General features: G+C 45.1%; 1 protein-coding gene across 1 annotated transcript; it reads left to right on the top strand.

The window, feature by feature from the left end:
• Positions 1-661: 661 nt before the first annotated feature.
• On the top strand, positions 662-13,475 carry LOC130882626 (dehydrogenase/reductase SDR family member 7). Its single transcript, XM_057782886.1, has 7 exons — positions 662-856; positions 6,783-6,935; positions 8,133-8,239; positions 8,970-9,209; positions 10,877-10,999; positions 11,696-11,908; positions 13,211-13,475. The coding sequence occupies exons 1-7, from the start codon at positions 724-726 to the stop codon at positions 13,253-13,255; spliced, it is 1,014 nt and encodes a 337-aa protein (XP_057638869.1). The 5' UTR covers positions 662-723; the 3' UTR covers positions 13,256-13,475.
• Positions 13,476-15,765: the final 2,290 nt, after the last annotated feature.

Below are 15,765 nucleotides of genomic sequence, written 5' to 3' on the forward strand. Positions count from 1 at the left end.
TGCCTTCCAGTCCGATTACGCTTATGCTCTGATTTGGCTAGGCCATAATAACCAATCTTTAGCCAAATATGTGTCTAAATATGCTTTTCTAAATATAAGTTCACCATCGATGAGGGCAGCCCAGTTCAGCTGCTAGTGTTTCGAAGTTTGCTTATCTCAGTTCACACAAATGAAAAGAGAGAAAAGCGGCTTAGGAAAGGAGGTGAGAGAGTGAGGGTTTGGCCCTGCGGTTGAGAGCTAGTCCAACTTGCAGAAGGATCTGGGCTCAGTTCCCAGCGTGGGGCGAGGGAGGTGTGTGTGTGTGCGCGCGCGCGCGCGCGCGCGAGGGGGTGTTCAATGTTTGTTTCCCTCACATCACACCCAAAACCTTGAAAAGGATGTCCTAAAACCAGCTGTTAAAGACTTATTCATGCTCTCACAAATCTTGTTGACTGCTCTACCAACAGCGGTGTCGCCAAGTAATTAAGTCTCCCATGCCTTCTGTTTCTGTTGCAACACTACGGCGGTCCCACACGCGGTAGGGACGCCCATGACTTCCAGAACCGGGACGCGTTCGTATTTCCCCCGACGCCGCAGAGCAGCCCGGGTCACAGCCCAGGACGCCGCCTGGGAGTCCCGCCTTCAGGGACTCTCTGGGCGGAGCCTCGGGTTGTGGTCGGTGGCGTAGAAGGCGCGCGTCGACGGTCTTCCGCTCACTGCAGAGCAGGACCGGCGGGGACAGAGATGAGCTGGGAACTGCTGCTCTGGCTACTGGCACTATGCGCGCTGATCTTGTCTCTGGTGCAGCTTCTGCGCTTCCTGCGAGCAGATGCCGACCTGACGTTGCTATGGGCCGAGTGGCAAGGGCGACGCCCAGGTGAGCAGCTGCAATGGCCCGGGCTCCGAGTGAGAGCCCTTGCTAGAAGTGGTGGAGGAACACACGGAGCCTCTGTAGCCAAGTTAAGCCTTGCCCAAGGGCTGAGGGCCCGGAAGGAAGCGGCAGTGGCTAAACAGGCAGTTCTCTGTCGCTTGTCTTGGTTCGTGGTTGGTACTATGAGACAAGGAGAGAAAACGTCAAACTCCAAAAGAGCGCTGCAATTCTCTGATGCCCGCAGGACACAGACTTCTTCAGTAGGATCCCAGGGATCCTGGGACCCTCTCAGGGAGGACATAGTGGAGAGCAGAATGTGTCCCCAGCTTTACAAGAGGTCTAGTGTTTGTGCAACCAGGACATGTTTATCTGTGCCCTTTTACTCTCCCGACGCACTGAAAGGAAATTCGGTCTGACTCACCCACTTACCTCACTGCTATGAAAGAGTCACAACAGAAAGCCCTGGGCTGGCTCTTGGCCAGGAGGGAGATCACTCTGAGCAAACTAAGGTACATTTCACCTGCTCCATTTTAGTCTGCGCCTTGCTCCGTGCTTGATATTCGCTTAATGCCTGGTTCAGATGCCTAGATAAATCAGTTCATAGATGCTGTGTGTCATGTCAGATGTGCAGTGTGCTCGGTACTTCACAAACGGCTTTGGAACAATTCTTGTAACGCGGGCACTTTTCGTATTGCTTGTCAGTTAGAGATACTGACGGAGAAACTAAAAGCTTGCCTGAGGTAGGCTATTGATCCTTAAAGGACTAAGTGGGATTCCACTGTCCACGGTGACAAGTACACAGAGCAGCCCAGGGAGCGTGCTTTGAAGTAGCTGGTCACTCAGCTAGTGCATCCATTCAGTCTGCAGGGCAGGAGCCGGCGGAAACTGGGTCCTAGAGACTGAAAGGTAAAGAGAGGACAGCATATTGTGTCCTTCCCAAACTCTGGCAGACATCCTTGCTGTTTCATTTCTGAAGCTGCATTTCTTGGGCTCTAACAGGTGCAGTACTGCCAAACACAACTGCAGTGTGCCTGTGTGTTCTCTGTTGCAAAAACTGGAAGAGACATGGCTGCCGCCTGTAAGCCGCCTCAGTTTCGAGAGCGGGAGCCCCGATATTAACATTAAGTTCTTTTAACCATGACTCCCTCTCCCCTGATCACTGTTTAGGCTGATGGGATGTGTGCTGGTTCACTCCCGTTAGCTGCCTGGGGGTGTTTGTGTTTGGGCCTTCGTGCTTTTATTTAATATGAAGATTGAATTAAAATCAGCTTATAAATTATACGATTGTATAAAATAAACACGTTGGATTCTATCTGAAATGTAAAATTGTTGACAGCATCCAAATGCACCTTGAGCAGCTAGCAAAAGTTGTTTTCCCACAACAAGCAAGTGCTAAAAGCCACTAACAATATTGTTTGTTGACTCATTTCTGAGACTGAGTCTCACGTAACTCCAACTGGCCTTGAACTCATTATGTAGGTGAGGATGATCTTAAGCTCCTGATTCCCCTGTCTCCACTTGGCAAGTACAGGAATTCCAGGCAAGCAGCTCTATCCCTGGCAAGAATAAGTACCTTTCTCATGGTATGGTAGAGAGACTTGGGACAGGGTCTCTATATAGCTCTAGCTTCCCTGGAACTTGCTTTGTAGACCAGACTGGGCTTGAACTCATAGAGATCCACCTGTTTCTGCCTTCAGAGAGCTGGGATTAAAGGTATGTGCCACCAAGCCTGGGGAGAATTAGTAATTTTTAAGAAAATATTGCATTAAGCCAGGCAGGGGTGGCCCATGCCTTTAATCCCAGCACTCAGGAGGCAGAGGCAGGTGGATCTCTGTGAGTCTGAGGCTAGCTTGGTCTACAGAGTGAGTTCCAGGACAGCCAGGGCAATTACACAGAGAAACCCTGTATCGAAAAACAAAAAACAAAACAAAAAAATTAAAAGAGGAAAGAAAATATTGAACTAAATTCTGCTGGAAAAGTAAGGGTTTTTTTTTTTGTTTGTTTATTTTTTCATTTTATTTTATTTTATTTTTTTTGAGACAGGGTTTCTCTGTGTAGCCTGTCTTGGAGCTTGTTCTATAGATCAGGCTGGCCTTGAACTCAGAGATCAGCCTGCTTCTGCTTTACTTGAGTGCTTGGATTAAAGGTGTGTGCCACCACTGCCCTGCTAGAAAAGTAAGGTTTGAAGTATTAAGTTGAATTACATGGTTAGTAGGTCCATAATTTGCATATATAATTGGATATGTTACCATTTACCCATCGAGACTCTATAGCTTTGGCTCTGGAATGTCCTTCCGAGGCCCAGGTGTCTACGGGTGCGGTGCTGCTCTGGTGTCCTTGGGGAAGAGTGTAAACCAAGGAAACCATGGACGGGTGACAGAGAAGGTACTGCAGAGGTGGGCTGAGACTGTGACCTTTGTCTCAGGCTGGAGACAAGAGCTTCTACAGTTGCGTGAGGATGGGGCAGAGAGCAGTTAGAGGCCTCAGGAGAGACTTATCAAGCTGGGTTGGGCACTAAACTCTAGACTTCTTGTCAACTCTCCGCAGGCGGGAGATTTCTACGAGTGCTAGAGTCTATGGAAACACTTTGTAAACAGGGATGGATGCTAAGTTAAATTGTTTTCTATTTCGGTATGGGAAGATGTGTTTCAGGTCTATGATCATATGGACATAACTGAGCCTGAGAATATTTACGCTCTGGCTTTACATAATAGGTATGATTTGGTGAAAAAAGAAGAAAAGAAAAGAAAGAAAAATAGTGAACCCTGTAAACCTATGGTGTTGGGCACCAGCATCAACTGGACTCACACATTCTGGGTAGGAGCCTGAGGATTAGAATTCTCTCTGTTTTTTTTTTTTTTGGTTTTTCGAGACAGGGTTTCTCTGTAGCTTTGGTGCCCGTCCCGGAACTAGCTCTTGTAGACCAGGGTGGCCTCGAACTCCCAGAGATCCACCTGCCTCTGCCTCCCGAGTGCTGGGATTAAAGGCGTGCGCCACCACCGCCCAGCAGGATTAGAATTCTTAAGTAAAAAGGAACAGAGATAAGAGAGAAATAAGAGATGAAACCGAGAATAGCATTGGAAGGGGCATTCAGTAAATACTGAAGCACCTCTGTATTTCCCACATGTCTTTGTATACCATACTCCAAAAGAGCAGGGGTGAACAGACTTCATTAACATGATGAAAGGAATAAACAGCATCTCTGACATTTGGTCAAGATGGAGCTGATACACCTCTGTGCTCAAAATGCTACGCAACCACTCTAGGTCAAGACCCCTTGTTTTGTCGTCGCTTGTCAACAGCTTTGAAAGAGCAAAACGAGTTTGAACTCTCTGACCTCTAGTCAGGATGGGGCTCACATCTGTGGGCCCCGACACTAGGGTATGTTTTATCAAACTTTAAAAAAAAGATTTATTTGCTTTATGTGCATTGGTGTTTTGCCTGTGTGTATGTCTGTGTGAAGGTGTATGTTTATGTCTGTGCTTGGATCCTCTGGAACTAGAATTACAGACATATGTGAGCTGCCATGTGGGTGCTGGGAACTGAACGTTGGTCCTCTGGAAGAGCAGCCATTGCTCTTATCCCCTGAACTATCTCTCAAGCCCCACATTATTAAACTTTTTGTGAGCAATTATGAATGGTTGTCTGAATACACATCTCTCTCTCTTTTTATTTTAAAGACAGGGTTTCTACATGTAGATCTGGCTGTCCCAGAACTCACTCTGTAGGCCAGCCTGGCCTCGAACTCACAGAGATCCACCTGCCTCTGCCTCCTGAGTGCTGGGATTAAAGGCATGTACCACCACACATGTCTCATATTCATGCAGAGTCTTTGGTCAATTCAGCCTCTCCCCAAAAGCTTCTTTCCTGAAAGGGAAGCTTTGTTTACATAGTTGGGTTATTTACAGAACACATATGTATATGAATGTCTCCAAAACAGTTGGGTTTGAAAATACTGCCTCTGTTTAGGATTTTAACTGTAGTTAGATGATAGTACGTGTGTCTATTATGCTTGTAGCATGGATTCAGCACCGGGGAACTAAATTGATCATATCTAAATGTATATACCATAGGATAGCAGACAGTGGGGATTCTGTTTCTGCTGGGGTTCTTGGTGTTTATTTGGTTGACACTTATTTATGGAGCCCTTTTGATGTTCTAGTCTCTGCAAGGTGTTAGGTTACTGTGAAGAAGGAGGACAGAGTCTCAGTCTCAATGGATTTAACTGACTAATGGGGGGGGGTAAACTTACTCCAGAAAACCTCAGTTTTCTGAAAAACTCAGACTCCCTGAAATTCTTGTGAGGGTTTTAATATGGGATTGTGTTAAGCTCATAGACAAGAGTGAAGCAAGGCCAGCCTACATAGCCCTGTCGTGAAACAAACTAGAGTCCATTAGAGATCAGGCATGAGGCCTGGTGAGTGCTAACAGGGCCCCAGACCTTAGCACAACTGACTCCATGATGGAAGTGCCGTTCAGGCTGTAAAACTCAGCTTGTAGACAGAACCACCCGTCAAAAATGAAAACAAAGACCTACTCCATCAAAGTCCATAGTCTTGGAAAATCTCTAAATGTCCTAACCTTGCTTTTTGGCTTCTGTATGTATTTCTCCTGTTGGCTAACTATTCTTGTTGAGTCAACTATGTCAACCCAGGTCATGGTTTCTGTGCTTAAAAGCTCACTCTGAAAAAGGCTCAGTGCTACAGTGGGCACCTGAGCACCAAGAAGATTGTCGGGCAGCTTTCTATAGACTTAAACCCACATCCGAGTGGTCTTCTCTGCTGACTACCCCGCAACAATGAGGTCGGCAGTTAAAGCCGCTTGCTGCATAAGCTTGGTGACCTGAGTTCCACCCTGGACGTCACAAAAAGTTGGAAGAAAAGAGCTGGCTTCTCAAATTGTCTCCTGACCGCCTACATGTGCACAAGAAGTGCACCCATGCCTGCCCTGTGCATGCATGCACAGAAATAATGATGATGAAATTAAGAAAATTAAATCCAGGAAGAGGACTGGGGCGAGGTATTAATGCTGCCGTGACTCTGGCACTTAAGATGTGGAGGCAGGAGGATGAAGTAAGTGTTTCAGGCAAGCATAGTAGGATACTGTCTAAATGACAACAGCAACAACAGAAACTCAAGACGATTATATCATACTCTTGAGCAGCGTGTGGTATTTCCGAGGGCCTCATCTGTGCTTTCGCTTCAGAAATTAGAATTAGAAACCTAAACAGTGAGCAGGAACGTCAGAATCATTTATCTGAATCTCCCAGTTAGTAGAGAAAGCAACGAGTGTCTAGTCAGTAGCCTGGATTTTCTTTGTCAAATAAGTAGGTTAATTGAGACTGATAGTGGCACGGTGTAGCTATGAGGCTTAGCTACAAATTGATTCTCGTAAATTTACCCAGATTCCAAAATATACAGCAAGTCGTGTGGGTGACTTATTAATAACAGGTTGTATTCACGATTTTTATGAAGACTGTCAGCGGAGACTGCTTGCTCCCCCAGCAGAAAACGGTGGTAGAAGGTGTTTTCTTGTACTACTTGAATTCTATTTATTTTGTTTGTTTGTTTGAGACAAGTTCTCTTCACAATCAGCTGGCTCCAACTGACTATGTAGCCATATAAGTAAGGCCTTGAACTTCGTACCCTCTTGACTCTACCTTCAAAGTGTTGGGATGACAGACATACACCACCGTGCCTGGTTCATGGAGTTGTTCAAGATTGTTCCCAGACTTGGTGTACTCAAAGCAAGCATTCTTACAGCTAAGTCAATCCCCCATCCAGGACACTGGGAATTTTATGCCGTACTTACTAGACCTTCATATTTAGTAGTGGTATTTTTTAAAAGTTTACTTATTCCATTCATGTTTTACTACCCGTTGGTGTAGGGGTGTCTTCCATCACATCCTGTAACCCTCTTCCTTCCTCCACAGAATGGGAGCTGACTGACATGGTGGTGTGGGTGACGGGAGCATCCAGTGGCATTGGCGAGGAGTTGGCTCTCCAGTTATCTAAACTCGGGGGGTCGCTGGTGCTGTCAGCCCGCAGGGCGCAGGAGCTGGAGCGGGTGAAGAGAAGGTGCCTGGGTGAGTCAATTCCCCACAGCAGCTGTGCTTCCTAGAAGTGAGAATCCAAATCAAGTGCAGCTTTGGGAAGTGAGGGGAGGTGGGACTGTCCTGTGCAGCTCGCGCTGACTCCTGAGCTTCTCACACTGCTCCACCTTCTCTTCTCTCACCTCTTTGCCTTCTGCTCTGCCCCCCTCTTTTGATATTGAGGGGCGAGTAAGCACCGGTTCTCAAGTGCTGGTGGATTTTAATGATCAAATGACTTGCATCTTTGCTTTGGGAGAAGAGGCTCTTATCCACAGCATTCCTGTGTGTAACCAATGAGATGTAGTTAGGAACAATCCTTATTCATTTTGATTTATGTCAGATATTAAAGTCATGGGTGGATGTGGGTGTGTGCGCGCATGCGTGCGCACATGTTAGGATGATGAACAAAAAGAAAGGAAAGAAATAAGGCTTAAAAATGAACCCAGCCTCTTTATATTTTTGGTTGTGAACCCAGCCTTTAACGGCTGAGCCATCTCTCCAGCCCTAAACTGGGGTTTTAAATGTATGCATGATCAACTGAACTTGGTGAGTCTATTGCAAAAAGAAAAGTAGCTCTATACTCATCAAAAATCAAAACAAAACAAAGCTGTTGTAGAATTTCTCCTCCTCTTATTGTGGGTGGAGCTGTTTTTTCTTTCTGATGTGCACCCTGTGTGGCCTCAAGATCCCGGTCTACCCGGCTCCATGCCAAGTACCTTGTTGTTGTAGACCACTGTGTGGGATTGGTTGAGTCTCCTCTGTTTCTAGCTAGTAGTAGAATATCTCTTTTGCTTGTTTGTTTTTCGTTTGTTTTGTTTTTTGAGATTAGGGCTGGCCATATAATCTTTGCTCATCTGAAACTTGCGATGTAAACCATAATAAACTCGTTTCTGCCGTCCTCCCTCTGCCTCCCAAGTGCTGGGGCTATAGCTATGCAGTCGCTTCCAGCTCGTTCTTTGTGAAGTTCCCCTGTATGTAGTGAAGGGGAAGGCTAGTGTTCTGCCTCCAGCCAGCCAGAGCGCTAGCTGGATAGCCTTGCATACTGTCTCCTGGGCAGGGACGCTTTGGCAGAGTCGCCTCAAGTGAGTTCATTGCTGCCTTTTTGTGGGGCAGAGGTTAAATGGAACTGGAAAGTTGAGTTCCGTGGAACTGTGGGATGGCTTACTTATGGCTCATGTGTCTTTTTTTTAGAGAACAGCAATTTAAAAGAAAAAGATATCCTGGTTTTGCCCCTTGACCTGACTGACACAAGTTCCCACGAGGCAGCCACCAAAGCCGTTCTGCAGGAGTTTGGTAAAGTAAGTTGCGTTTTATATCAGTGGAGCATGGATGGTGTTCTTTATCTGTCAAAGAGATTCCCAGCTGTGGATCCCCTTCAAAGGGAGAGAGATGCAGAGCCCGTGCAGTGAGGTCGGGCTATGACTTAGCTTCTTAGCAATTGGCTGCTGAACTTCAGCTTGTTAGTTCTCATCCCTTCCCATGAATCTCTCCATGAAGAACGAGAGAAGTTAACATCTGCTGATGCTTTTCTTTTTTCTGATACTTGTTACTTTACGTCAAATAGAGATTCTGTAAGTGAATTCTCCTTCCTTCCTTCCTTCCTTCCTTCCTTCCTTCCTTCCTTCCTTCCTTCCTTCCTCCCTCCCTCCCTCCCTCCCTCCCTCCCTCCCTCCCTCCCTCCCTCCTTCCTTCCTTCCTTCCTTCCTTACTTCCTTCTTTTCCCCTCCTTTCTTCTCCCCCTCTCTCCCTCCCTTTATCTCTCTCTCTCTTTTTCTCTCTTTATCTCTCTCTCTCGGACAGACTTGATGTAGCTCTGTTCTAGATCTCACTATGTAGACCAGGCTGGCCCTGAACTCAGAGATCTGCCTGCTTCTGCCTACCAAGTGCTGAGAGACACCTGGATTTGCTTATTTTATTTTATTTTAGCTGCTACTAGAACCACATCACTGTCCCATTTACTCTTCAAGTTAACAATATGAGCAATCATTTTCCTAAACTATTTTTAAGTACCCATTTTCTGATTTTTAGATTGACATTTTGGTCAACAACGGTGGAAGATCCCAGCGTTCCTTAGTTCTCGAAACTAACCTGGATGTCTTCAAGGAGCTGATAAACCTGAACTACTTAGGGACCGTGTCCTTGACCAAGTGTGTTCTGCCTCACATGGTAGAGAGGAAACAAGGGAAGATTGTCACTGTGAACAGCGTTGCGGGGATTGCGTCTGTGGCCCTTTCTAGCGGGTACTGTGCCAGCAAGCATGCTCTTCGGGTAAGGCGGCCCAAACTTATCCAAGCAAACTGTCCTCTGTACGTGTATGGGGCATACATCTTTTGGTAAATGTGCTGGTGGACCTGAGCCTTAAATATGAGACGGAAACAAGAGAACTTGACTTCTCTTCTTCGATAACAGAAACGGCCCAGCAGTCTCTCCTGCTTAGAACTCATCAACAGATTGGCTTTGGGCACCTGTGTTACAGCATACCCGGTGCCAGACCCTGAGGATATAGAGCTGAGATCCGAGTTCTTTCCTTGGGATAATCTCCTCAGCATCTCTCCTCTCACCCTGCGCCAGCCCCTTCCACGTCCTCCAGGCTCCGCCACTTCTTCCCTCCGCACGTGTTTCAGGATCTGTTTTTGTTGTCCCACGTCTGTGACTTCTTTTCCTCCCCCTTTCCTTGTCTTTATGTCCCCTTCTCTCCTTGCGCATGCACGTCAGACGTCGGTACTTGCGCACATCAGGCCTAGGCCCGCCTCTATTGGGCAACACGTGACTCTATCTCTTATGGTTTCTGTGGAAGAAGAGAATCTGACTCAGCTTGAGCTGTGTTATATATCTGACCAGGCTTAAAGAGCAGAATGGAGTGAATTTTTAATTTTGGCTTGAGAGTAAATGTGAAGAAATAGTAAACTCAGCCTGACAGTGCGGAAACACAGAACGTATGGCTCATGTTTGGGAAGGAGACAGATTGGTGGGATTTTGAGCTTAGGGATTGGTGGGTTTGGTAGGTTTTCAAACCCAGAAGTGGGTTCAGACTGTTTACCCTACCCACAATTAAAATTAACAAAAATAAATCTTTAAAAAATGCCTTGACGGAGTCAGGTTTAGTGGCATAGGCCTATAATCCCGAGCACCTGGGAGGCTGAAGTAAGAGGTTTGAGCATTTAAGACCTGCCTGGGCTGCGAATAAGTTCAGAGCTAGTCTGGACAACTTAGTTAGACCACTGACTCCAAACAAATTGTGAAAAAGGTGCTGGCAAGATGGCTTGTAGGTGGACTTCGCTGTCCCGCCAACCGGCTCCCAAATAACCTCACAGATATAATGGCCAATAGCTTAGGCTTGTTGCTAACTAGCACCTACAGCTTAAATTAAACCATATTTCTTCTCTGTTCTACCATGTGGCAGAAATGTTTTTCAGCACGACTTGTTCATCTCTTGCTTCCTCTGCATCCGACTGGTGACTCTGCCCCACTTCTCAGTGTTCTCATAGTCTGGATCTCCCGCCTAACCTCTTTCTGTCTAGCTGTGGCCAGTTGACTCTTTCTTAAACCAACGAGAACAAAACATCTTCACAGTGTACAAAAGGATTATTCCACAGGAGTGCCATAACGTTTAACAGCCTCCGTTCATCCTCTGACCGCCATACTGTGTTCTAGCATGCCACACCTCCACATAAACAAATAAATAAAAAGAACAGAATTATTTTCATTTAATACGTGCCAGAGATATAAGTGATAGAGCTCTTGCCTAATGTGTACAAGGTCATATTCAGTCATCAATACTACAAGATGAAAAAATGAATGAATGAATACATAAAGCCGGATATGCTTATGTCACTGTACTACCTGCCATTACATAACATGTATTTGGATAGCATATTATATTTCTTTGCTTTATCCTTTCCTTTTTTCTTATGTTCTTATTTTGTGGTCCTTAGGGTTTTTTCAATGCTCTCCAAGGTGAGCTCATGAAATATCCAGGAATAACATTTTGCAACGTTTACCCAGGGCCTGTGCAGTCTGACATTGTGAAGAATGCCCTAACAGAAGAATTAACTAAGGTAAAAATTCTAGAAGGGAAAAATTGAATCCTTTGCTAGCTACGTTTGCTTTATTGTGGAAGTCAGGTGCCTATTCAGAACTACTTATGAATTGTTCACGGAAAACAACAGCATTAAGAAAAGTGTTCAAGCTGCTTGACAGTACTTCAGTGTCTCACTTTAACAATGGTTAGTGACATTGCCAGGCAGTTGCTTATAAACCGTTCACCATTGTGGATCCATCACTCTTATTAAGAAAGTCCTTTTATCTTTTTCTATTTCTTCCCCATTATTCTACTTGCTAAATATGAGTTATTTTTATGTTGCATGATACCGGGGATTAAACCTTAACCAGTCTGGCTAGTCCTTTTACCTCCGAACTGTATAGCCTTAGTTAGCCCTTAATGTAAACCTTGGTGATTTGATATTTCTGGAAACGGGATAATTAAATAGGCATTGGTACTTTATTATGGGGTAATTTTCATTAAAAGTAAAGCGTCTTCAGCGCGCGCAATCTCATACGGTGAACGTATGACTTCTTCTAGGCTCTTTGAAATATTGTAACTCGTAAACCTCTGGGAGCACCTATGAAGACTCCCAGTTGACAGAACTCATCCTGACAGAGTCTCATTGCTAGATGGCCTCTGGGTCCTTCCTAGGGGACGTTCTCATGAGGTGATTTGGAATCCTCAGCATTTGCTTTGCTTTGACTTTCAGCCCAATAAAGGTATGGATCAGTCTTACAAGATGCCAACGAGCCGCTGTGTCCGGCTGATGCTAATCTCCATGGCCAATGATTTGAAGGAAGTTTGGATCTCTGATCATCCTGTCTTGCTGGGGGCATACTTGTGGCAGTATATGCCAACCTGGGCCTTATGGCTAACCTCCAGGTTGGGGAAGAAAAGAATTCAGAACTTTGAGAATGGTCTGGTAAGAGTAATTTATACATTTCTTCACAATTATGCACGAATCCTGTGTGAAAATCCAGTTTCAATGTTCTTAGTGTTTTTATTTTTATGATCCATACCAGTCTTATGATGAGAATAACAAGAATTTAGAAAACTGCTGTGTATCCACACAGCATATCCAGTGGTTTACCATATGATTTCTAATCTGGAAGAATAAAATTTTTAAAAGGAAAAAGTCAAAATGAAGGCTGCCGTTTCTCTTCTTCCTCTTGCTGTTGTCTCATTTCGAAAAGCCCCTCACCCTGCCTAGTTCACGATTTTACTTGTTTTGTGACTATTTTTTTTTAAGATTTATTTATTTATTATGAATACAGAATTCTGCCTTCATGTGTGCCTACAGGCCAGAAGAGGGCACCATAGATGGTTGTGGAAACTGAACTCAGGACCTCTGGAAGAGATCCTGTGAGAGGGCCAGTGCTCTTAACTTGTGAGCCATCTCTCCAGCCCCGCTTTTATGGCGATTTCTAAGTTGAGCACCTCTTTTCTCCGGGCACTGCTTCTTGATGACGGCATTCCATCCTTTCCACAGGGCGCTAGCCACACTCCATCTTGGATTATCATTTTTCTCTGTCTTTGTGCGAATTCTTGGATGAGCAAACTCTTACTCTTTCCAAACAAAGGCCACATTTAAGGGTTAACAGGTTGCCTTGTTTTATCTTGTAAACAGTATTAAAAGTCCATAAATAATTTTAGCGTCACACCCAAATGTTTCTTTTCTTTTTCCTTTCTTCTTTTCTCCCTCCCTCCCTCCTCCTCTCCCTTCCTCCCTCCCTTCCTTTCTTACTAAATATTTCTGGCTACCATTGATGTCCTTACATAAATAAAAACTGTCTTCAAACACACAGAGATCCGCCTGCCTCTGCCTCCCAAGTGCTGGGATTAAAGGCGTGCACCACCACCATCAGACAAATAGTTAAACTCTACCTACTCCGACCTGGTTCACAGTTACTCTGTCAGTAGGTGTGATCCAGAGGACTAACAATAAGAAAACTCTTTGTTTAAGTAATGAGTAGGTAGAAAAGAATCGACCCCATTCCTGCCACGTGGAGAAGATAAAAATTCTAAGCCTGAGGGCAGTATATGCATGCAGATCAAGAGTTTCGGCTGTGATGTTTACTTCCAGTTGAAGTGTTTGCTTGAGGATTGTGAAGATCACTGTGACTGAATGATGATACAGTGCAGTTCATTAAACAGAGAAGCTTGCTTGTCAAACTTGGGTCAGTAACAAGAAGGGCTGCTTCACAATACTGTCGCTCATTTACAGGATCCAGACTTGCCTTATAAATTCTGGAAGACGAAGAAGGATTGAAACAACCCCTTGGGATGCCTGAGCCACTTGTTGAGAGTGATAAACAGCCTAAATCTAGTAAGCTTACACACAGAATGTGGGTCAGTGACTGCTTCCTGGTTTAATTTTTGATACAAGTTTCTATTCAATATGTAACGAATAATAAATAATATCTTGCCCTGTATCTTGCAAATGTGCATGAACACATGCTACCTTCTTGAATAAAGTAACATTCGCAATATTTTAGCCTGCAGACCTAGAATCGTGGTTTTCAGACCCTATCCAGGAACTGTAGCTTTGTCGTCAACATTGTCTTAATTCACTTGTGCTTCTAAATGAAAATACCACTGACTGGCTCCCCGTAGACCGTATCAATTTGCCTTTCACTCTTCTGGGGGCTGGGAAGTCCACAGTGAAGGTATCAGCGGCATTAGAGTTGTGGGATTCTGCCTCATTCTGGCTCCAAGGTGGTGTCACACAGCTGTGTGTCCTCCAGGGAGAAGCGCTGTGTCCTGACCCGGTGGAAGATTGGGAAGAGGGCAGCGCAACTCCCCTTACCACACTCATGGTTCTGTTTGTTTCTTTTTCTTCCTCAGAACTGAGGGTTGAACCCAGGGCCTTGCATATGCTAGGCACATGCTACCACTGAGCTATACCTTTAGCCCGTTTTTAAAAATCTCATGTGTATGATGTGTGTGAGTACAGGTATGTACACATCACCAGGTGCGTGTGGAGGGCAGAGGACAACCTTGAATCTCAGTCTTCAACCTTCCACCACGTTTAAGAGAGGGCTTCCTGTTTCCTGATGTATACAATAGCTTCGGAGGCTTGCAAACTTCCAGGCATTCTTTATGTCTCTTGAAGCACGGTTAATGCAAGCTCAGGGTCAGAAATTGGGGTTCAGCCTGAAGATCCAAAAGGCCAAACAGCCAGCCACTGGCTCTTACCTCGACCTCAGTCCTAAATGGCGATCCTGCCTCCTGGAATCTCAGAAAGAGACTGTGTCTGAGAGCTGTCTCACCCTGTCTTATATTCCTCTCTAGGGCTGGGATTAAAGATATGCACCTCGGGGGCTGGAGAGATGGCTCAGAGGTTAAGAGCATTGCCTGCTCTTCCAAAGGTCCTGAATTCAATTCCCGGCAACCACATGGTGGCTCACAACCATCTGTAATGAGGTCTGGTGCCCTCTTCTGACCTGCAGTCATATACACAGACAGAATATTGTATACATAATAAATAAATATTAAAAAAAAAGATATGCACCAATAGGATTAAAGGCATCCACTGCCTGATTTCTATGGCAACTAGTGTGGCTACTGGGATTAAAGGTGTGTGTCACCATTACCTGGTCTGTAAGGCTGACCAGTGGGACTGTTTACTCTCAGATCTTCAGGCAAGCTTTACTTATTAAAATACAATTAAAATACCACTGCAGTCTCTCATCTCCCTGGTGGAGTACCGGGACAACAGATTCATGGATGCGGCCAGTTTTAGATGCGTTCTATGGATCTGAGCTCAGGTGCTCATGCCTACATGACAAGCTGTCTCCCTAGACCTACTTCTCTTTCGTTTTTCACTTTTTCCTCTTGAGACAAAGTGTAACCAATTCATCTAGCCTGGCCTTTACCTCGACCTATAGCGTAGGTAACAATCAAACTTCACTCCTGCTGCCATAGCCTCTCATGGGGCCAAGATTAGAAACAAGGGCCACAGAGCCCTGATCACTAAGCCCTTTTAATAAGGGCACCTAATCCCACTCATGACTCAATCTGCTCTTACAGGCCATGCCCTTTACTATTCTATTGCACTGGGATTTTTCAACATAAATTTCAAAGAGAACAAACGTAATTCAAAACAGCAATGTGAGTTACCGAACACAAAGTGCTGGGCAATGACTGGATACAAGGAATTACTTGGAACAATCCTTCATCCCAAATGCTTACACTGTCTTAAGGAAGAGTGGGCAGGGACAAAGGACTAGCTTAAAGCAGTTTGCAGGATGCATGGTTGCCTGTGCTATGCATCATTATTAAATACCTGTGATGTACCATTTGGTATACTGGACTGCTTAACTTGTTTGACATAGCAGCCACTAAGGTGGGTGACATTTTCTACCTTTTATATCTGCAAGAGATGCTTAAGGTGACCATGTGTAACTTTTTAAAGACCCCACAGCTATTCAGGCACAAGTAAATAACCGGAAGGAGCCCCCTGGCATCCCCTCCTTGCAATTACTGTCAATTCTACTTTGGCATTCAGTGCCAGACAGTACAAAATACACACGGGCTGTGATGGAAAAGCAACAGAAGCAACAGGAGAAAGCCATGGTTCTTTACAAGCGCTTTTCAGTTTAGCTGGGATCACATAGCACGCATAAAACAGCTATGGAATGGTGGTTAGGCACATGGGAGGCCACCCCAGGGCTATCCTTGGGAAAGGGGGACGGTGACACAGGGATATACTCCAAACCAGGTACAGTAGACAGAAACTGGGATAAATGCACACTCAGAGATCATCCAGGAGAATAAAAC

This window comes from Chionomys nivalis, chromosome 10, assembly GCF_950005125.1.
Source record: "Chionomys nivalis chromosome 10, mChiNiv1.1, whole genome shotgun sequence".
Classification (NCBI taxonomy): domain Eukaryota; kingdom Metazoa; phylum Chordata; class Mammalia; order Rodentia; family Cricetidae; genus Chionomys; species Chionomys nivalis.